The 21983-nt window shown below is 48.7% G+C and overlaps 2 protein-coding genes across 3 annotated transcripts in view; one reads left to right on the top strand and one right to left on the bottom strand.

Annotated features, from left to right (window-relative positions):
• The window catches only part of LOC127231687 (coiled-coil domain-containing protein 33-like), a 66163-nt gene that overhangs the window by 7930 nt on the left and 36250 nt on the right, over positions 1-21983 (top strand). The window contains exon 3 of the mRNA XM_051197401.1: positions 12749-12912. Within this exon, the coding sequence (XP_051053358.1) occupies positions 12749-12912 (164 nt within the window). The remainder of the gene's footprint in view (positions 1-12748; positions 12913-21983) is intronic.
• The window catches only part of Stra6 (signaling receptor and transporter of retinol STRA6), a 76225-nt gene that overhangs the window by 41694 nt on the left and 12548 nt on the right, over positions 1-21983 (bottom strand). The window lies entirely within an intron of this gene.

Below are 21983 nucleotides of genomic sequence, written 5' to 3'. Positions count from 1 at the left end.
GAAACTGGTATTTAATACAACTCTGACAGCAGATGGGGGCAGGCAGTCAGGAAAGCTGACAGCCTGGTTGCTTTGGTCTCAGTGAGGTTTGCCCTCCCAGGCAGGGGTCAGCACAGCTACTCTTAGCCAGGGTTGGGTTTGCAAAGTCTCAGGATCAGCAGAGGCCCAGGCCAGCAGAGAACGGTGCCCTTTCCAAGATAAAAGGAGCATGCATATGGGTGTTCTTCTTCCATTTGGCTCCTACAACCTGCCTTGTGTGTGGTCCAACCTCACTTGACATAGGAGATATCTATCCATCCATCTGTCCATCCATCCACCCATCCATTTACCAAACTGTCCATCAATTCTATTCATTTGTGTGTCCAGCCCTTGGGAAAATGTCCAAATAGGCACAGAGGGGGAATAGGAGGTACTAACAGTGATTTTCCAAACCCCAAGGACTCAGGTGACAGCAGAAAAGCAACCATTGAAGGATTCAGAAGACTGTAGCTTTGAACCTCAGTTCCCAGCTCCATCTGAACTGTTACAACTCAAATGGCATCATTGCCCTCCTTGGGCCTCAGTCCTCAAGCAAACAATGAGCACAGTGAAGTCTATCAATGAGGCTTTCACGGTGTAAAACCCCTCACAGACATCAGGGAGATAGTTGAGCCTTGCCTGGAGGACAGATGAGGCAGAAGAGAGAGGGTTCTAATGGAGCTCAGAAAGGACACAAAGTAGAGGTGGGATGGAGCTGAGCAAAGACTGGCTGGTAAGGAGAAATCAGGAAACAAAGAACTGTAGGGATGATAAGGAGGTAGCATCTCCATGGGCTCTGGGATTTCTTTCTGTCTCGGAGGCTACTCTGAGCCAGACTGACAAAGGCAGAGCTCATACCTCACTGGGTATCCACAAAGCCCATTAGAGCAGTGGTTCTCAGCCTTCCTACTGCTGCAACCCTTTAATACAGTTCCTTATATTGTGTGGTGATTGCTACTTCATAACCATAATTTTGCTACTGTTATGAATCATAATGTAAATATCTGATGTGCAGGATATCTGACACCTGACCCCTGTGAAAGTGTCATTCAGCCCAAGGGGTTGCAATCCACAGGTTGAGAACCACTGTATTAGAACATCACCAGGGTCTTAGAAAGTGGGCAGGGTGAGTATTCACTTTCCTTGGAGGGAGCTAAACCCTGGAGGGGGCAAGGTCATGCAGAGTTAGCAGCAAAGGCCAAGCTGGAATCCTGCTCTCCACATCATGTTCCAGACTTTCTGCTCTAGCAATCAGCACCAGGGAAGGGGTGAGGAGATGATCAGCTGCACCCCTTCCCAGACAGACTCACAATTTGCTAGCTCTTCCTTAGTCCTTTGCTTCACTTTCTTGGATCCTGGGACAGGATCATAAGGAAGTAGTTTGCTTCTTGGTGGCATGATATGATATGATAGATATTATATATTATATAATATACCATACCAAGAGTAGCCAAGACAGGTTACCCAGTGTTCAACTGGGTGGTTTGAGAGCAAGGCTAGAGTGAAGTTGGGCTTGTCTGTGTGCAGAGTTCAGGACAAACCTGGGGGACCACTAGAACTGACTCATGAGACTTAGAAGAAGTATTGCATAAAAATTCTGAGCATGTGAGTAAAACCTCTGATGAATGATGGTGTGTTTACACCAACCAAGTGCCACAGCCAGACTTCAGACTCAGGCTAGCATTCTAATTCTCTGCCTTCTACTGTTCCTAAGGGAGTCATGTTAATTCTCTGATTCCTCGTCTGTAGAAGGGCCATAATGCCTCCCTTACAAGATGATTGTGAAGATCAAGTGACATACTGGTGTCCCTGTGGTCCAGGAGAGCTGGGAGGAGACAGGATCACCTAAGCTCCTCAAAAAATAGACAACTTGAAAGGTCCCCTGGGTTCAGCCCTGAAGGTAGGAGAAGCCATGCACCTGTCACCTGTAGGAGGTGAGATTTGTTGATCCCTGATTCTGAGCCAGGTCTGGCCTCTCAGAACTCTCAGGAAGACAAGAACAACACAGTGAGATTACAAAGTTATCGGGTACAGGAGGGGACACAGATTGGCTCCCTCTGAGAAAGTTAAAGAAAGAGAAGATGATACTGTTGTCCTTGGTACCCTGAGAATTGGTTCCAAGACCCCTCAAAAGCCCAGATCTGTAGATGCCCAGGTTATTTATATAAAATGGCATAGCATTTGCATAGAACCTATACAATCTTTCTGTTCAATAATAATAACTATTACTACTACTATTATTAAGAGATAGGGTCTTATTAGACATCCCAGGCTGGCCTCAAACTTGGGATCCTCCCGTCTCAGCCTCCTAGGTGTTTGGATTATAGGAGTATACAATTGTACTTGGTTCTTCCTACACACTTTAATTCATCTCTAGAGTTCTTATTGTACCTAATGCAACATAGGTACGATGAAGGTAGTTGTACTGTATTGTTTGAAGACACAAAAAGTCTGCACGCTCAGTGCAGATGCAGTTTCATTTTATTATTACTGAGGTGCCAAGATCAAACCCAGGCCTTGAGCAAGCCAAGCAAGCCAACCTTAGAAACTATTTTTCCCAAAGGTCTTAAAATATATGTTTAGTTAAATAATATACATTTAATGTATTTTTAATCCAAGGTTGACTGAATCAGAGAACATGGAACCCATATATGTGGAGGCAGACTGTACTGAGTCAGGACAGTAAGTAGGGAGGTGGGTATTGGAAAGTTCTGTTTCTGCTGGCCTTTGGCTGTGGGACTTCACTGGTGCAACCCTATTCCTGGATCAAAAGGCCTGGGAAAGATGTCCTGACAGAAGTGTAGAACAGTTGTGAAGCACACAGGAGCACACAGCAGGAGCTCAAGATGCTGGCTTCCTCAGGCAGGCTATGGAAACAAGGCTGGAGACTGTATTCTAGGCAGAGGACAGCTGTGCAAAGACACAGAGTTTGGGAGATGGTGGTTTCTTTCAGGGACTTGGAGATTATTGGGGAGGCAGTGAGCTGGGGGCCAGTGGGGTCCTAGCCATAGTTTCCTCCTTTCCCCCAGAAGAAAGTTTGCCACACTCTTTCAGGCTGAATGGTGCTAAGACCCTTGGGAGAGCATGGCAAGTGTAGAGATTATTTTAATCTTCCTCTTAGAGCATGATTGCTTTCTGTCCCCTGGTGTTCCTGAAGAGACCTCCCTCCCAGCAAAATGGCTTTCTAGGCTCCTCTCTCTGCCAGGAGACAAGACAGCTGGGCCAGCTCCATGCTGCATTAAAACACTGCAAATGTGATTTCATGGCCTCAAATCAGATTAGGGCCAAAGGTTCTGCTCTGTAGTGGAGGCAGCAGGCAATGTGGACAGGAGTACCCCGTGCTGAGCTGGAGGTCTGAGAGAGAGCCATTCCAGGCACAGCTGCCTGAACAAGCAGCTTCCTATAACTGGGGCCCCTCAGGCCCTCTGTTTTATCCTGGCTGCAGTGTCAGACTTAAGACTTGTCCTGAGGTGGGAGCTCCAGGCTTTAATGCCCTATTCCCAGGTTACCTATGAATACAAATTCTTCAGCATGGCTTCAATAATCTCAGCCTCCTCCTCCTCTCCATCCCCATCTTCCTTTTCCTCCTTTTCCTCTTCTTCCTCCTCCTTCTCCTCCTCTTAGCATGTAAACCAGCATAGGTTTAAGCATGCTATATAGCCAAAGATGACCCTGAACTTATTCTCCTCGGCTTTACCTCCCAAGTGCTGTGTTTACGGGCATGTGACACCATGCCCAGTTTTATGCAGTGTTGGGGACAGCACTGTGTATGCTAGGTGAACACTCTACCAATTGAGCTTCATTCCCAGCCATAGTTTCCTTGTGTTTAAAATGAGAATTACAGAACCAGGCACACACATATAATTCCAGTGCTCAAGAAGCAGAGGCAATAGAAATACCACAAGTTTAAGGTCAGCCTAGACTAATATAGGGAGTTCTAGGCCAGCCAGGGTTACATAGCAAGGACTTGTCTCAAAACAACAACAATAAATAAATAGGAACTATAGAGAGGATTAATCTATACAAAGTACATAGATAGAACTATTCTGTGACCTTCTGGATTTCCACTAAGCATTAGTCACTCTTCTGAGATTTACAGATGCTGTCTACTCTTATTGGGGGAGAGCCACTAAGAAGTACCACACAGATATCACTGTCCTAAGCTAATGTAGAAGAGGGGAGGGAATCATTGTATGCCAATGTCACTCCTCACTCACCAAGCACCTACCAGATACAAACTTTGTGTTGTGGGGTCTCCTGAGACATAACTTCCCCAGGCATGATCCCTGCCCTCAAGGAAGACAGACCCTGTACTAGAAAGTGAATAGTGGATTATGAGCTGTGGTAGGGGATGTCCATGGGTGGTGGGTCTGACACAATTATGTGGGGTCTGGGGTCCTGTTTCAGGGAAGATTTGGTGGTGGATAACTGTCTATGACTTCAGCTGGGGAAGGACTATGGGACAGACAGGGCAGCATATCTACAGTCCCCAGGGCTGAAGCAACCATGGCCTACTCAGAGGAAGCTGGAGCATAGGTGGGAAATGGAGATGGAGGAAAGAGAGATGGACATTCTCGGGACACACAGGCCAGACTGGTGGAAGTGTTGGGCTGAAAGGGCACAGAAATATGCTGAAGACTGGTTGATACACAAAAGCCTCCTGCTGAGCAGACACCCTCTACCTTGGCAGGGCACCTGTCACCTCTGGCCCTTCCTAATGGAAGGGAATAGGGGGGAGATTCCTCACTTACCCTTTATTCAATCGCTTGTTAACGAGTTATCGATTCTTTTAAAAGAAAAATGTTCAAAAGCCAGGCTGCATCTTTAGCAAAGTGATTTATGAGTTGACAGTGGGACCTAAGCTGCCTTAGATGGGAGCTCAACACTGAGAAGAATATTCCAACAGGGCAATCAATCAGTGTGCCTGCTAAGCAGATGGAAGCAGGGCTGTAGCCAGCATGAATACCACTCTCTTTGAGGTTACCCCTGTGTCTGCTGGAGACAAAGCCAGGGCCATGGGTGCTCTCTATCACATAAACTGTAGACACCTTCTCTGGGCTGTCCAGTTCCTCCTAGCCCCCATTATTTTGTCAAATACTCTCTGTCCCTCTGCATGGAGTCAGCCAACAAAGCTGCTTAGCTGATGAAGACACTGGGGTTACTAAGGTCAAAGTGACTACAGCAAACCAGGGCTAAAGGTGGGCCCCATAGATCCCAAGATAGCATGCATTTTGTATCTAAAGTTTTTCCTGCTCCCTTGCTAGTGTTTGGGCTAATCGTCCTGGGACCTAGAGGCCACTAGAACTAGGGCCGTAAGACACTGTCACAGAAATGGCCTGAAACAAAATATGAACACACCCAGATTCAGCCCAGTTGCCATTTACTGAGGTCCCCTTTGCATACTAAGGGACTGAGAGGAGACAGAAGTAGTCTCCTAGACCCTCCACTGTTAACTGTGGCCTACATGGCCGATAGGTCCTGTCACTACAGCCTTCATCCATAGGGTTTGGCCAAAACTAGACCAGGGCCACATTAATACTACCAGTCACACCTCAGAAGTCCTGAGCCTACCTGCTGGGGGCAGGGGCAAATGGTCTGTTAGTGTTGGGTAGCAGTGGCCTCCTCCAGATGCCATGCCACTCTGTCCAGATGAGCCTCCAGGACAGATCAGTTTGCTCTTTATAGATGCCATCATCTAGCTGCTGTAGTCACTGAGCCATCTGCCCACCCCATTCAAAAGGTTAGGGAGAACTGAGGTGTGGTTCAATAGCAGAAGGCTTGCCTACCATGGCCTCGGGTCAATCCCCAGCACAGAACAGTAACAATGGAAACAACCCACAGATACTCATGTCTGGCCTCAACCCTGTCCGTGTTACCCTGATTTTAAAAGAGAAGTAATGAGGATGCAAGCCTTTCTCCCAAATGGAAGGGAGAGGCTGCAGGGCTTGCTGGCCATGCTCACAGACTTTCCAGCCAGCAGGCCTGGATTAAAAGTCCAGCTCTGTCTTCAGAGCCAGGTGACCTTGGGCAGGTCTGTTTCCTCAGAGCACCTACTCCTTACTGGACAGAGAGAGTGATGAGGGTTGTTTCAAGGATCATAATGTGAGGCTTAACTGAGACAGTGTATGTAGAGCTGCTGGCAGGAGCCCCCACTCAGTCTATTCATTAAATGCTGGTGTGTGCAAAGATGCCAGGGAGGGGATGATGACAGTGGGGATTGTAGGATGTCAGGTGCAACCACAGGCTACAACAAGGGCTCACATAGCAGCTGTCTCAGGTTTAAGAGGAACAAGTTGGGGTTGTCATATCAAGCAACCTTGAGACCCCAGGCTTGAAGGGCAAGAGTTAGGAACATAAACTCAGTCCCAAGGGCAGCTTTCTGGCACAGCAGCCTGAGTGGCCTTGGGTGCCGGGATGAAGTTCCCCAGATACTTGCAGGCATCTCAAGGAAGCCCAATGCAACTAGAACCCAGTGTGGTCATCATGGAGGCACAGAGTGGAAAAGGAAGAAAGGATCTGGGGTGCAAATGAGAGAGGGGTCTCAGTCTCAGGTCAGAGGTGGGCTCTTACTGCACCTGGGCCTCACCCTTCCTAAGATGGCCAGTGAGTGTGGGATCCACCTATCACTGTTTCCCAGTTCTGATTCCTGATGTATGCAGCCATGCCCTGGTTTTTACATGGGTACTAAGGATCTGAACTCAGGTCTTCATGCTCACAAGGCAAGCACTCTCCCAACCAAGCCATCTCCCCAGCCCTGTGTTTATTGTTAGGCAGAAGGAAGACAAATACCCAAAGATGCTACTGATTCAAGAGAAATCGAACTTTATTATGACTTCTCTGAGGACAGTGATTGGGTCTCCTAGGCTGTGATTGGAACCACCAGGGACTGGGAGCAGTGTGGTGGGCCAGTCACAGAGCCTGGGGACATCAGGCAGTTCTGAGGAAAGAAAGGAGGGCTTCTGACTCCACCCTGCTATGCTGCATCTGTGTGACTGATTCTGCCCTGTGATGTCATACAGTGTTGCCTAGGTGATCCGGCTAAATGGAAAACTCTGTACTTTCCCAGGACTGGGCAGAACAAGGATCACCCCACTTCACCTTCCTGAAGGTGCCAGGAATCAATTCCCTAACTCCCTGCTTAGCTGGCCATGTCCCAAACACCCCCAAGCACCTCCACCCACAAAAGCTCTCACTTCTGAGAAAGACCCAGATTGCATACACCCACTCACACTTCCCCTACCCAGTCTAAACCCCAAAGCCAGTGTGTGGCACCCATGGGACCACACTGACAGGCAAAGAAAGACTCAAGGCACCCGGGCCAGCTGCCTGGAACCTGCTAAGACTGTGCTGATACTAACCCTCGAGACTGTTAAGTGAGCACTCCTGCCCCCAAGGGGATGGGACGACAAAAGGCAAAGGTGAGGCGGGGGGGGGGGGGGGCAGAGTCCAACAGCTGTGTGGTCTCATCCTTGGTGTCTGATGGTGACAAAAGTGTTCCTTCTCTGGGCTTCAGTCACTACTGTGAAATGAGAGTGGTGTCTGATGGTCTGTTCTCTGAGGCTCTCAGACATGAAATAGTTTCTCAAAGATGGTTGCTGACTTGGCCTCTGCTTGCCTGAGAGCCTGCTGATGTTGCCCGTCAGCCACCATACGATCCTTGGTTGTATGGATCTCTCTCTCTCCTTCTCTGTCCTCATCCTTGCCTTCACCTTGAACATAAATCTTTTTTTTGGGGGGGGTGGGGTTTCAGGACAAGGTTTCTCTGTGTAGCTTTGTAGACCAGACGGACCTCCCACTCACAGAAATCTGCCTGCCTCTGCCTTCCGAGTGCTGGGATTAGAGGTGTGCACCACCACCGCCTGGCTGAACTCAAATCTTGACCTTATGCAAAGAAGGCATTTTTGGGGGAGTCCGTTTTGATCACTGCTGTATCCCTAGCACTCAGAATAGCACATAGGATAGAATAGGTGCTCAATACAGAGTTGTGGAAGAGCAGCAAGAACCTACCAGGCTGAACCAGAGCCATGAAATGCCACCTGTTCACCACGAGGGCTCGCTTGCCTTTCACCAACCAAACCTGTGACTGTGACATTTACCTATAAGGACAGACCAGAGGCAGTGGATGCAAGCTAAGGATGCCCTCCCTAGAATATCGTATATTTGTATTTCTTTGATGTGTGTATATATGTATGTGCAGGTATGTGTACACATGTGCATGCATGGGGGCTAGAGGCAGACATCAAGTGTCTTCCTTTATCATTCCCCCTTGTATGTTTTGGGTCAGGTTCTCTCATTGAACCTGGAGCTCACTGATTGGCTAGACTGGCTGGCCAGTGATCTCCAGAGAGCTAGGATGCCTTTCTAAATCCCTCACTCTCAAACCTATCAGTGCTGGGATCACAGAGTCAGTCTGCCAAGTCGCCCAGCTTTTATGTGGATGCTGGGAATCTGAATTCTGCTCCTCATGCTTGTTTATTGGAGGGGTTGCCCTTTTTATTTTCTTGTTATTACTGTATACCTAGTGCTCACAACAATGCCTGGCATAGAGTAGGCGCTCCATAAAGTTGTGCTAGCAAGCACTTTACCCACTGAGCCATGCCCAACCCCCTCATTTCACTTCTTTTGCCATTCCCCAGCTCATGACTTTTTTACTGGGGCAGTATTCCAAATTTTACTGATCTTTGTTCATTAAAAATATTAATCTGTTTATTTATGCCACTTCTCTCTTGTCATCTTTTTTCTTTTTTCCTTTGCTGTCTGATACAGGGTCTCACCATGTGGCCCTAAATTGACCAGGAAGTCAATATGTAGACCCAGCAAGCCTTCAGATTTGTGGTGACCCACCTTCCTCTGCCTCCTAAGTGATAGGATCACATGAGGCAGCAAGCCTGGTTATAATTCACACTGTGAGGCCCCCTCCCCACGCTGAAGACTAAACACAAGGGCCTTAATGCATGCCAGCCAAGCTCTCTACCTGTGAGCTATCTCCGCAGCCTGAACTTTTAAAATCTGTAGTTAAACCTATCAGCTATCTTCCCTATGATGTTTGACTTTTTAAGCATATTTTCTGCGCTGCTGAGGATCCAGCTTGGGGCCTTGCACATGCTCAGTATGTGCTCTCCTGAGCCCTGAGCCTCAGCCCTAGGTCACTGTGTGAAAAGGCACTCCTGCATCAGCCACAGCAACTTCATGCTATTTCCAGTCAACCCTGCAAGCTCTAGGGGCTGCAAGCTCTAGGGGCAGGCATAGTAACCCAGGAAAGGAGCCTTCATGAAGAAGCATTAGAGAGGTCACATATCCTGAGTCCCTCTCCTCAATATAAAGGGGCTTCACTTACTATCCTAGTGCCCAGGCAAGGCTGGTCATGAAAGCTAGGTCTATGAAGTACTGTTTCTATTGTTGCTGTTGTTATTGTTGTTGTTGATGGTGGTGGTGGTGGTGGTGTGTGTGTGTTGTGTAGTTCAGAGGATAACTTTTAGGAACCAGTATTCCTCCTACCTTGTTCTGAAGCAGGATCTCTCTTGCCTTTTTGCCCATCCCACATGCCAGGATAGTGAGTTGGGAGTTTCTAGGCAATTTTCTGGTCTCCATCTCCCACCCTGCCTCAGCAGTGTTAAGATTACAGCTGCATGACACCTCACCTGGCTTTTTCTATGGATTATAAGAATCCGACTCTGGATGTCAGGTTTAGGCAGCTCACTGGCCCAAGAGACCATTTTAAGCCCAACATCCACCACAGTCTAGTAATTTAGTAATTTGCCCAAATGGCATATCAGAGTCACAAGACCCTCTCAGCCCATCATCCCTCTTGAAGACCTAGCACAGCCTCTTCAGCTGCTGTGATTTCAGATATGGACCCTTCCGGAAGAGACAGATAGGCTTCTTAGCTTTCCAGATTGCTGGAAGAGCAGATAAGAGGGAGTGAGTCTCAGTTCACCCCTTTCCCTGGCAAAACCACCTGAAGCCTGCTGAAGCTGTGACTTGTCTGTTGCTGGTCCCATTGCCTACTCACATCCCTCTCCTTCCTCAAACCTCCAATACTGCCCCAAGCAATGAACATTCTGGGACTCCCAAGGACATCTGCTGGCTGCTCCTGGCTTGCGGAGGACAAGTTTACTTGCATGGATGGACAAGATGTTAGGACTAGCAGTTTTTAAGCCTGCCTAGGGCCCAAGTCCTAAGGGGTAGCTGAAGGAACTCTGCTTGGAAACTGGCAGACTTTGCTCTTAACACCAGCCTGTGGGCTGTGGTCTGTGAGGCTGTAGTCTGCTGATTTCTGTATCTTAACAGCATTGTATGGGTGGGTGAGAGTGGGACCTGAGAGACTGTGATAAGCATGCAGTTCTGCTCTCATGGAAAAGGATTCTCTGCACAGGGTCAGCATCTTCACCCCATTTCCGTCCTCACAATAATATCTATAGCTCTCTATATATGTATTTTTTTCCTATTCCTCCACAAATTCTTCAGTGTGACTGGGGACAGAGATAGGCAGAGCACAATGGTCCTGATGCAAGGACACCACGAGGAAGGAAAAAGGCAAAGTGAAATTTGGCAGCCCTGGCTCATCACATGTCTGCCCTCTACAGGCGATACCTTGGGCCCAGCCTTCCAGGGCCTAGGGCCAGCTTGTCCATTGGTTATATGCCTGCAGACCTCACCAGGAGATGCCTGCCTAGCAGGTGGCCTCAAGCACACAAACAGTACTTCTGCAAGCTGTATTTCCTGGAAGACTGTCTTGAGAGGGGGGCATGGAGGAGATAGGAAAGGAAGACACCCAATCCCTGGAGCTGGCAGAGGCCTGGTGGCCTCCAGGGCTGCCAAGGAGTCATGGAAGCCTTAGACAACTGTTGTGGGAAGGGGCCTTTACTTCTGTGGCCCCAGAGTGCCCATGGCAGGCTAGTGTTCTCACATCAGCAAGGATGTCCATCTGGCCTTACAAAGGACATCACTCGGCTCTCTTAGCCTAACTTCATGGAGCCTTAGACATGCCAAGCCCAGGAAAAGCTAAATCACATATCATTCTAAACATTCCCACTGGTGTGCAGGGAAACAGGCTCTGAGTGGGAGCATCTCAGAAGAGACAAAAGTGCTATGATCTAGGTCTCTTGGCTTGCCAGCTGCTGTCACTCCTATATCAGGAACACAGGAAAGCAAAACTGCTGGGTGATGGCAGGTTGTAGCAGGGTAGAGAGCAGCGGAAGCACTGATGGACCTAGGGGAGGCAGGAACTGTGAATACTCCCCCTTCTCCATCTAGAGGAGCGCCCCTCCCCTCCCCTCCCCTCTACCCACCCTGGCCATGCAGGAGGGCCTAACTCTCATCAACACCTCTACAGATGGTGAAGGGCCCTGCTGGCTCCTGTGGGGGTGGGGAGCCGGTTCATAGGCAGAGGAGGAGTCTCTGCCGAGCTGGCACGTCTAGGGCTGGGAAGCCCTGTTCTCACCTCCTAATGAGACAACTTGTTATGCAGGGACCACAGCCTGCAGCGAGTGAGGGATGGGCAGGGATGCAGCAAGTGAGGGATGTGGCAGGGATGTGGGTTTGGAGTCTTCAGGAAAGAGCTGTCCAGGCATAGAGAATACTAGGACAAGGGCTGAGGGGCTCTGGGGATGAATAAGGGAGCTGTGGCTCCTGCTGTGGTCACCCCTGCAGTACCATGGCCCTGAGAATCTAGTTAAATGGCATTCATTAATGTTCCCAGTGCTAAGCCACACTGTTTCCTTTTCCCATGCTAGCAGGCAGGAAAGCGGAGCTCAGTGGTGGTTCCTGTCTGATCCCATCCCTCATTGTCCCATAGGATGAATATGAGATGACACAGGTGGCCTGAGGTGAAGGCATAGGAAAGAAGAAAGGTGCCAGCTGCTAGGACCTAAGGAGCAGGTGGCATTGAGGAGTTAGAGACAGAGGCACCTGCAGAAGCTTGTGGAGAGACTGTGATTACAGCTAAGGTGGGCTGACCACTGCTGCAACAGGAGACACACCAAAGGCTAAGGAAGAAACAAGAGAGACCCCGAACGGTAGCGTATGAGACAGAGGTAGGGAGAAACTGGCTTCGAAGGCTATTGTTCTGTAGTTCAGGAAGCAGGGAAGTGTTACAGAGAAGGAAAGGTATTGGGAGGAATCGACAGTCAGGCCTAGCAGGCCACAGCCCACAGGCTGTATGCAGCCTCCTGCAGCCAAGACTCTGTGAGCACAGTTCAGCACAAAATCATACTTACTCAAAACATACAACTTGTATTTTTCAGCTTTATTATTTGTATTTTATCTATTGTTATTGTGTATGTGTGCATGTGTGAGTACGGTGTATGCATGTCATAGCTCGCATGTTGAGAGGAGGAGAAAGCTATTTTAGGAGTCAGTTTTCTCTTTCCACCATGGGTTTCTGGAATCCACCTCAGGTCATCAGGCTTACACAGCAAAGGGTGAGCCAGTTCACTGACCCTTTTGTTGTTTTGCCAGGCTGGCCTCACGCTGGAGCTGAAGATGACTTTGAACTTCTGATCCTTCTGGTCCTCCTGCCTCTACCTCTTGAGGGCCGGAATTATAAGTGTATACCACCATCAGCAGTTTTTATGAAATTTCTTCCTGATTTTTGTTTTGTAATTAAATACAAATCCCTAGCCAAAATTACAATGTCAAAAGCTCCCAAGTGCTTGGTAGAGGTTATGGGTAATGGAAGAGAGAAGTTTTGTATCAGAATAGTCCACTCAGCCCTGGCTCTCCCCCACAGGTTTCTGAAGAACCAGTGGACCTCCAGGATACCTCCCAGGACCCAAATCCTGACACCAACTACCTGGCTCCCTATAATAAGGAGACTGTTGTGGTCACTCTGCATGGAGCTACCAATTTGCCTGCCAGCAAGGATGGCTCTGACCCATGGCCCTATGTGGTGGTGTAAGTAGCTGCAGAAACCAGTGTAGGGGTGGGGTTGGGTCTGTGAGCAGAAACCATCTGATGAATATTTGGAAACTGAACTCCTGAAGGGACTGTGGTACCCGGAGATGTCATACTAAGGCTGGACAAATGAGAGGCCCTCCCTGTCCCTTGCTGTGTGGTAATTGCTGCCAGGGCTGAGCAGGGCCTGACCTCACCAGGGCAAGGCCCTTGTCTACAGTGCCTATGCTGGGCTCAGTGCGGGGTGGGCATGGTCAGGGCAAATGTCATAAGCACAGATCTGAGTTCCAGGGCATCTGTCTTTCGGGGGGAAAAATTGATCTAGGGGGGACATGTGCTTAGAAATAGAAACAGCACTCCTAAGAATGAGAATGAGCTAGTGAGCTGGAAAGGCAAACATGGAAAAACTCAGCAGGTCATCACCTTTTACTGGACATTTACATCCCACCTTATATAGAATGGGCTTTTTATTTTTCCTGGAATGCTGTTACACGAAGCCTGGGTGGGGAATGGCTTCTAGTCTTTCTCTGCCAACTGCTCTTTGGCTACTTTAATCTTTCTGCATCTTTCTGAATTCCTTCCTTGCTCTCCTGTCACAGAACGACTTGGAGTCTGCTTCTCCTGGTCTTGGGGGATGCAAGAGCCTTTGCTGCGTGTAGCCACCCTCTGGGGGCCCTCACCTCTCCTGGTCGTTTCTGTAATGGGTTCTAGTCCTTTAGTGCATCTCTCTCTCTCTCTCTCTCTCTCTCTCTCTCTCTCTCTCTCTCTCTCTCTCTCTCTCTCACTCTCTCCATGGTGGCCAGGGCCTGCCATGCCATGTTCGCTGTCTGCTGCCCCTCAAAAAGCATATGAAGCAAAACCACAGCCAGCCAGCTTTCCCTGTGGAGGGAAATTAGCACTGTGCAAGAATGGGGACTTTTTGGCTTCTGTGACCTCCTACAGTTCTACCTGACACCTCCCTGCCTGCACCAGGCACTTCCCACCCACCGCTCAGTCCCTTTGGAGAATGCCTGCCCCAGCCCTCATGTGCACACCCACTAAATCTTCACCTTCATTGCATTCCTCCTGCCTCCTCCTCCAGGCAGCCAGATCTACCAGAGTAGATCCCCTAGCAACAGCAACACATGTGTTTCTTATCTGTCCCCAGAACTGAGGCTTCTTGAAGATCCTGGGTCTCATTCTCCATTTCTCCAACATGGTCACAGACTAATAATGGTCTAAGGATGCAAAGCTTGGCTAAGACGACAAGTAGCCTTTCTCACGCCCCCTTTCCCGCAAGGCATAGAGATTGAAGAACAACAGGTGGGGCTCTTGCCTGGTTTGCCCAGGAAAACCCCACCAGCCTCAACCCAGCTTCTTGCCCTACCCCCCCCCCCCAGCCCCATTTCTTAACCAGGGAAGGACAGGTGGCAGAAAGCTGCCTTGGCGGGAGCCTGGTTTCTACTGGGAATGTCCCTCAGCTTCTCAGCTATTTCCATAAACCAATTATCACTGATCATCTCAGGAGATTGAGGCCCTGCTTGTCACCAATCCAGCCTGGGCTGAGGAGGGGAGGGGAGCTGGATGGCTGCCTTGCTCCAAGACCCCTGCACTATCACCCTGTTGCCATAGGAACAGGCAAGGGAGGGGAGTCTAGGGCATGTGAGCCTGGATGGGAGTGTAAAGAGCTGAGAACACCCTAGTTCCTCTGACCCTACGGCACCACCGCATGTAGGATAGAAAGTGGGAGGTGTACATCCCTACTCCCCTTTTCATGATGGGAGCAGGGCCTGTGCCAGGCTACAGCCTGGTCCCAGAGCTCCAAGCTGAGCTGCCAGCAGCTCCAAGTGGTGCTAATGAGATGCAAATGAAAAGGAGAAGGGAGGGCTTCTGGGAATGAAGGCCCAGCTGCCAGGACCCAGAGATGGCTTCCAGTGCTAACCCCCAGCCCCAGGTAGGAATCCCAGAGGGGGGGACCAAGAACTCAAAGGCCCCAGAGCTGAGTCCTAGACCCTAGAACAAATTTGCTGTCTTCCTCGATCTGATTACAACAGAGAACAGCAAAATATGCAATAAGAAAGTCCACTGAAGTCTTTTCTCATATGGGTATTTCAATGTGTGTGTTTTAATTATAAACATTTGAATGTAAATCTGAAACTGTTAAGATCTAGAAGTAAACAGTTTTCCCTAGGATCCTTACATTGGTCTTGGCAATGCTTTTTTTTTTTTTTTTTTAATTTGACATCGAAAGTATAAGCAACGAAAACAAAATAAACAAATGGGTGACAAGAAGCTGAAAAACCCTGTGCAGCAAAGGAAAACTACCACAGACTTGAAGAAGCAGAATGACCTAACATACGTGCAAACCACACATCCAATGAAGAGTCAATGCCCAGAGAATATGGAGAACCTACACTCCCCAGTACCAGAAAGTCAATTTGATTTTAAAAGGGCCCTGCTATGATAGCACACACCTTTGATCCCAGCTACAGGAAGGCAAAGGCAGGCAGATCTCTGGGAGTTTAGTCCAGCCTGATCTACAAAGTGAGTTCCAGGACAGCCAGGGATACACAGTGAGACCCTTTCTCAAAACAAAGAAATAGAAACAGGCAAAGAGGGCTGGAAGTATAGCTCTGTGGTAGAGTGCTAGCCTAACATACACCAAGCAGCATAAACCTAGCATGATGGTGCACGCCTGTAACGTTAGCACTTGGTCACTCAGGAAGAGCAGACATTCAAGTTCATCATCTTGAATACATAGTGAATTCAAGGCTAGCCCACGATGCATGAAATCGTCTCAAAAAAAAAAAAAAAAAGTACAATTGGGTGTCAGGTGTAGGAGAAGGTGCTCAGTGCTACTAGTCACCATAGATAGATAGCCACTAATCACCAAAGATATCCAAATCAAAATTTGAAGATCATCCCACTCATCTCTGTTAAGCTGGCTATTATCAGAAAGACAAGAAGTAGCCTGATGAAAGTGTTTGTCACCAAGACTGACAACCTGAGTTCAATCCTGGATCCCACATATATGGGAGAGAACAGATTCTCACAAGTTGTTCACTGACTACACAAACTCCACGGCATGTGTACCACTCCACCCCATGAACACCCAGGTAAACAAGATTAATTAACTAATTAAATTTAATAAAAATTACAAATATTGGTGAGGATGTGGAAAGAAGGAAATCTCTCTACACTATGGCTAGAAATGCATATTTATACATTGTGGAAACTCCTCAAACATTAAAAATAGGATTAGTATAGATCTATCAATCCTACATCTGTATACATATCCAAAGGAAAGAAGTCAGTGTCATGAAGTGATAACTGCATCCCTATTTTGTTATAGCATCATCATATAAAGATATGGAATGAACTTAAACATCTAACCATCACTGAATGAGTAGATAACACACATACATATACATGTCATATGTAACTTTCTATAACATGGAAGATATAATGCTAAGTAAAATAAGCCAGGCATAGAAAGACAAACACCACATTATTTCATTCAATGTAGAATAACATTGAACTCACAAAACAGTGCCAGGGTCTAGGAATGGAGAAAATAGGGAGATGTCAGTCAGAGTCCAAACATACATTTATAAGGTGAATTTGGGAATCTACTATACACTATGACAACTATAATTAATATTATATTGTAGACTTTAAATTCAGCAAGTCTTAAGCATTCCCACCACATACATACAAAAGGATAACTGTGAAGGATGGATGTGTTAGCTCGATTACATGGTATCATTCATAGAAGGTAAGTATGTCAAATCCTGGTATACACTTCTAATATATATTATTGTTACTCTTCAGTTATACCTCAATAAGGCCAGAAAACACACATATACATGCATACATAACATCTTACTCCAAGTACTTTTACCATGTTTTCTGGTGTCCTGAGTCTAGTCACCCATCTTGGCTTACTGCATGCACTCTGCCTGTCCATATAGGCCCACCTCAGATCAGGGTAGGGATCCTGGTGTCCTTGTCTCAAACTCCTTCTGTCCTCTTTGGCTTTATTGCTTTCCCAGCAAGCAGATTTATAGTTGAGGTGGTAGGCTGGGACATGAACCCCCAAACTACTCATCTATATCATTAGAGGGAGCTGCAAAGGGTTCAGGCCACTTCACCCCTCTGTAGACTGTAGCCCCAGCCAGTCCAGCTGTCACAGCTGTCTAGCTCAACAGGCCCAATTGCTTGTTTTATGGTTCTGCCATTCTCTCTTTAAGCCACTTTTCCAATCCCACTCACTACCCCATGGCAACAATTCTCTCAAGTCCCTTGTGGGCACTGTACCTCAACTACATCCAAGGAGCATCTCGTCTGTGTGGTCTCCCAGTAGCACTAGACTGTGGTGACCACTCACTATCCTTAGATATCTTGGCTTCCAAGATACTCTACTCTCGCTTCCTCTCTGGCCTTGCTCCTCATGTGTCCCACATAGAATTAAATGTTGGCTTACCCTGGTTTCCTCCAAGGCCACACATTCCTAATATTCTCTATGCCATCTCATGCCCATCCTGGCATCAGGAATCACATCCTGCCCCATTCAACCTATGTCTAAGAGCACCACACACACACACACATACACACACACACACACACACACACACACACACTTGTCCCTTGTATTTGGCCATGTCTCTCTGCCACCTAGTAGGCCACTGTAGTTTTCCCACCTGCTAGGTACATCCAATCTTGCCCCTTTGCCAACTTCCTTCTAAGGAAGGTTTCCCTTTGCTTCTGTGGCATCAGAGTACCTAAGCAACCCCATGGCTTCTTGCTGCTCCCAGGATGAAGAGAACTCCAGGCCCACCATGGCTGAGTCTTCATTCACTGGCTCTTCCAGCTTCTCAGCAGCATGACCCCCCCCCCATCTATCTTTGTTCCAGCCATAATGGTCATCTCGGTCTTAAGGAAACACTGTCCCCTCCCACCCCGAGTCTTTGCACCCCTCATCCAACTTTACCTACTCTAAGAAGAGACCTCTGATCTCCCAAGCCAGCATCTCCCCATTGCACACCTCCACAGTACTATAGACTGCCACAGTAGATTGCTGCCTTTATGTGGTTATTCACTTGCTGTTCATCAGGTCTCACTGATTCCAAGAGCAACCACCAGGTCTCTTTTGTTCACTCTTCTCTCCCCATTACAAAACCTATGGAGTGTAGGAAGCTGGAAGCTAGTAATGGATGGATGTATGGATGGGTATGACACTGTCCTCATTTGCTGTGTGACTTTTGGAAAATTGCTTCACCTCTGAATGCCCAAATGCCTCATGTGGGAAGGTCTGAAGAGCCTTGAAGATGGTAGAATCAGGAAATGGGCAATACTGGCAGGTTCAGGGCAAAACACAGGGTAAGTAGTCCTCAGCCAGCACTCATATTGGGCACATGAAACCCCCCCCCAAAAAAACCCCACAGGACAGTAGAAAGAAGTCAAACTGGAGACAGGAAGACTCAGAGTCTGGCCCACTGCCCCTCCCTTCCAGTATGACAGCCTTCCAGTCCCTGATCTGCAAAGTCTCAGACTTTCCATGGACCAGGATGAGTTTTGGGTTCCATGTTGGTACAGGTCTGCTAGGCTGGCTTACTCTGTAGCTTGGGAAACTGTCTATTCTTTAGTGCCCTAGCTGTATTGCACAAGGCGACTCCACACCCAGGTCTGCTGGACCAGTGCCCAGGCCCCAGGTCTCCCCTAAATTGTCCAGTGTCCAGCGCCTGTCTCCCAGCCTGGCACAAAGAGACCTGTCAGTCAAAGCCCAGCAGGGACCAGGAAGGCAATGGTCCTGACAGGTGGGGGTACCCCAGTGGGCCGGATGGGGGAGCACCAGGAGATGGCCTGTGGATTCTGACCCCTGGCCAAAGTCTGGGGGAAGGACTGCCAGTTCTGGCAGCTGCTGCCTTGGCTGCCTGCTGCCCTGAGCTAATGAGTGGGGCATAGCCAGCCTGGGTGGTTCCTCTGAGCATGTGGCCAGCCCTGACTTAGCTGAGCTGAGGGTGAGAAACAGGTCAGGAGCAAGACAGTGACAATCAGGAGTGAGCCCAGACCCTGGCCCACACTGAGCCTGGTCTTGATTACAAATGGTTCTGTCCTTTGTGACTAAATGGAAAGGACATTGGAATTAGACAATAATGGTTCCGGTATGAAGAGAGTTAAAGAATCCCATCTTGGAGGCAAATGTGAGCAGAGTGTGTGAAGGTTTCAGACCTCATCTTACATAGGGATGTCTTGCTGCTCACAGCATTTCTAAGACCCTTGCGGTCCTACAGCAAATAGGTTTTCACTGGAGGATCCAGGATTTCAAATTCCAAAGCCCCTTCTACCTCCTGTTTGAATTGATCTTTTATGCAGTAGTTTCCCCTCTTGAAAGAGAAATGTTGGCATCAAGGACCTAACAGGCTTCCAAAGAGATGCAGTGACCAATCTGGAGATCCAGCCTGTGCTCTGGACATACCCACCCGTCCCTGTAGCCAAGGGGCCACAGAGGGCAAGAATCTAAGCAAAGAAGGCAGAAATCTGGGATGACTCATAGGTGACCTCTACCTCAGCAACTGTAGAGTTGAGCTGAGCAAAACTAACACTAATAGTGACCATACTTGAGAGAGAGTTCCAGGAAGAAAGTGGCCCCCATGTGTAAATTAGTCCTGTTTTAAGCTTACCAGTTCCCCATGTATACCTAACAGTAGGGGAAGTAATATTGTCCCCTGGAAGTAGTCAAGAAAGCTGAGGCCCTGGAGAGTGAAGAACTGGATTGAGGTGATTGGCTGGTCATGGAATGGAGCAGATAAAAATAATAATTCCCATCTGACTGGACGTTGGTGGCTCATGCCTTTAATCCCAGCACTCAAGAGGCAGAGGCAGGCAGATCTCTGTGAGTTGGAGGCCAGCCTGGAAAAAAATCTGACTCACTGGCTCTAGTAGAGATCTTGTCTTCAAGAAGGATGCCCCTTTGGAAAGAGACAAGGCTGGGGAGCAGATCCTGGGTGGGCCCTGGGACTCCATCATCTTGTACTCACTAGGCCTGTAGCCCGATTTCCTCCCCACAGCTGCTCCATATGGTTTCACCCTTGAGGCTCAGAGCCTCCAAATTTTTGTTCTGTGTGAAGCTCCCTAAGTCCCAGAGCTGTAAACACAGCTGGTGTCAATGGTTAAAGCAGGGCTGGCCTGGGACACCCCCCGCCCCTGCCAGACTGTAGTTACAAGCATTCTTTCCAGATGTTCCTCCACCAGCTCAGCATAAGGCGCCTGAGGTCTCAGACTGAAATGAACATTCAGTCCCTGACAGTATGAGCTCTCCCTGGGGCATCAGACTCCAGAGAAACAGCCGGGAGGGCAATGTTGCCCAACAGAAGCAAGCATGCTTCGGGAGAGGGCAAGAAACAGGGCAGAGAGGGCACTTTCTGAACTCCAGGGCACATGATGCGTAGACCCCAGAGCTTTTTACTGAGTATGTGCAGAGCTCCTACCAGGATGCTGACTCCCCAGACACCATGGGCAGCTGAGAGCTTGGGCTTCCCTCTTAACTTCGCCCAACTTCCTTCTGCCCCATCTGGGCCACGATGGCTTCAGAAACAGGTGTCTGGTGGTACAGTGCACAGCAAAGACAGAGGGAGGCCACCTGGCAGGGGCCAGCCACCTCTGGGTCCCAGTTCAGCTTCACCTGCCTTTGCCTCCTCCCTGTGTCTGTCACCTTCCACTTAGCCACACAGCTCCCTTCAGAAGGGGCTTTACTAACAATGACGAAGTTCATACCTTCAGGGCCAGACCGGTGACATAATCCTGAGGTCATTGGTATGTAGCAGAGCCTGGCAAAGCCAAGAACCCTGGCTCTTTCAGAGTACCTCCACCCCAACAACTGCCTACTGATTTCTGATTTTGGGGAATGAATTTGGGCTTATCTACACTGTTTTGAAATCTAGGTTTCTGTGTGAAATCCAGGGCTGGCAATGCAGGCCGAACAGCTGGAATCTTCAGTGGTCCTTCATAACTGTCCCCTCCCCAACCCAGCTCAGACTCAGGTGCCACATCCAGCCTTGCAGGCTGGTAATCTCCTTCCAAGAGAGTGACTTTGACCCTTCGGCTTCTGTGAGCAGGTATCACCTTTTCTTGAGGTCTCCCTTTTTCTCATTTCCGGGATGGCCAGATTCCCTTCCTTCCCTGGGACATTCATCTAGTTTCCACACCTGCAAATACTTCTTCCAGCTCCTTTGTGGTCTCTTCTATGCACCCCTTCTCTCCTTGAAATCTCTTCCACCCCAGGCTCCCTCACACTGCACCCTAAAAATTCCAGAAGCCCTGGATCCAGTTTGTACCTCCGTCCAGCCCTGTGCATGGGTGTGCAGGCAGCAGTCTCACCCTATGTTAGCCACAGGGCACCATTAGTGCAGGAAAGGTTTATGGAACGAGTCTGAGTCCATAGCAGTAGAGCCAGGAGCCAAGACTCAGATCAACAACTGTGTGCCTGAACCCCAGTCTGCCTCCTCTGGCCTTCAGGGGGGCCATCCTGGAATCCACAGAAAGCTGTGGGGTTTATCTCTGGAAAGGATAAAGGGTAAATTCCTCTCCTTTTCCACAGATAGGGATGGGGCTAAGAGGATGGGAGGGGGGAACTAGGTGTGACCCCATCTTCCCAGGGATCTTGATACCTGAGGAACGTTCTCTGGGTGCTGTGAAGGTGTTAGAGGAATGTGATTCAAAAACTAGCTTAGAACTGTGGCTGGGGATTCAAAGGATGGTCCGTGTGCCTAGCAAAACCAGAGCCAAGATCCACCTATGAGGCCTTGTGACAACAGAGAGGCCAGGATCTGGGCTGGACCCCTGAATAGGTCCTGTCCCTATAGCCACGCTTTGCTTCCACCATCTTCAAGGATATTATACTGGGACAGCCCTTGGAACCTGAATTTGCCCTGTGCCTCCTGGGCAGAACTGAGAGCTGATGCAGCATAGGCAGGGTCTGTGTCTGAGCCAGAATGCCCAGCACAGCTTCAGGAAAAGAGCTACTTCCATGTGCCTTTCCACAGCCATTTTCTGTCCTTATTCACACTAGGCTGGGACCCACTGGCCAATGC

Source organism: Phodopus roborovskii, unplaced genomic scaffold (assembly GCF_943737965.1).
Source record: "Phodopus roborovskii unplaced genomic scaffold, PHOROB, whole genome shotgun sequence".
NCBI classification, from domain to species: Eukaryota; Metazoa; Chordata; class Mammalia; order Rodentia; family Cricetidae; genus Phodopus; species Phodopus roborovskii.
Note: the sequence above shows the minus strand (reverse complement) of the source record. Positions and strands in the feature narration are given on the sequence as shown.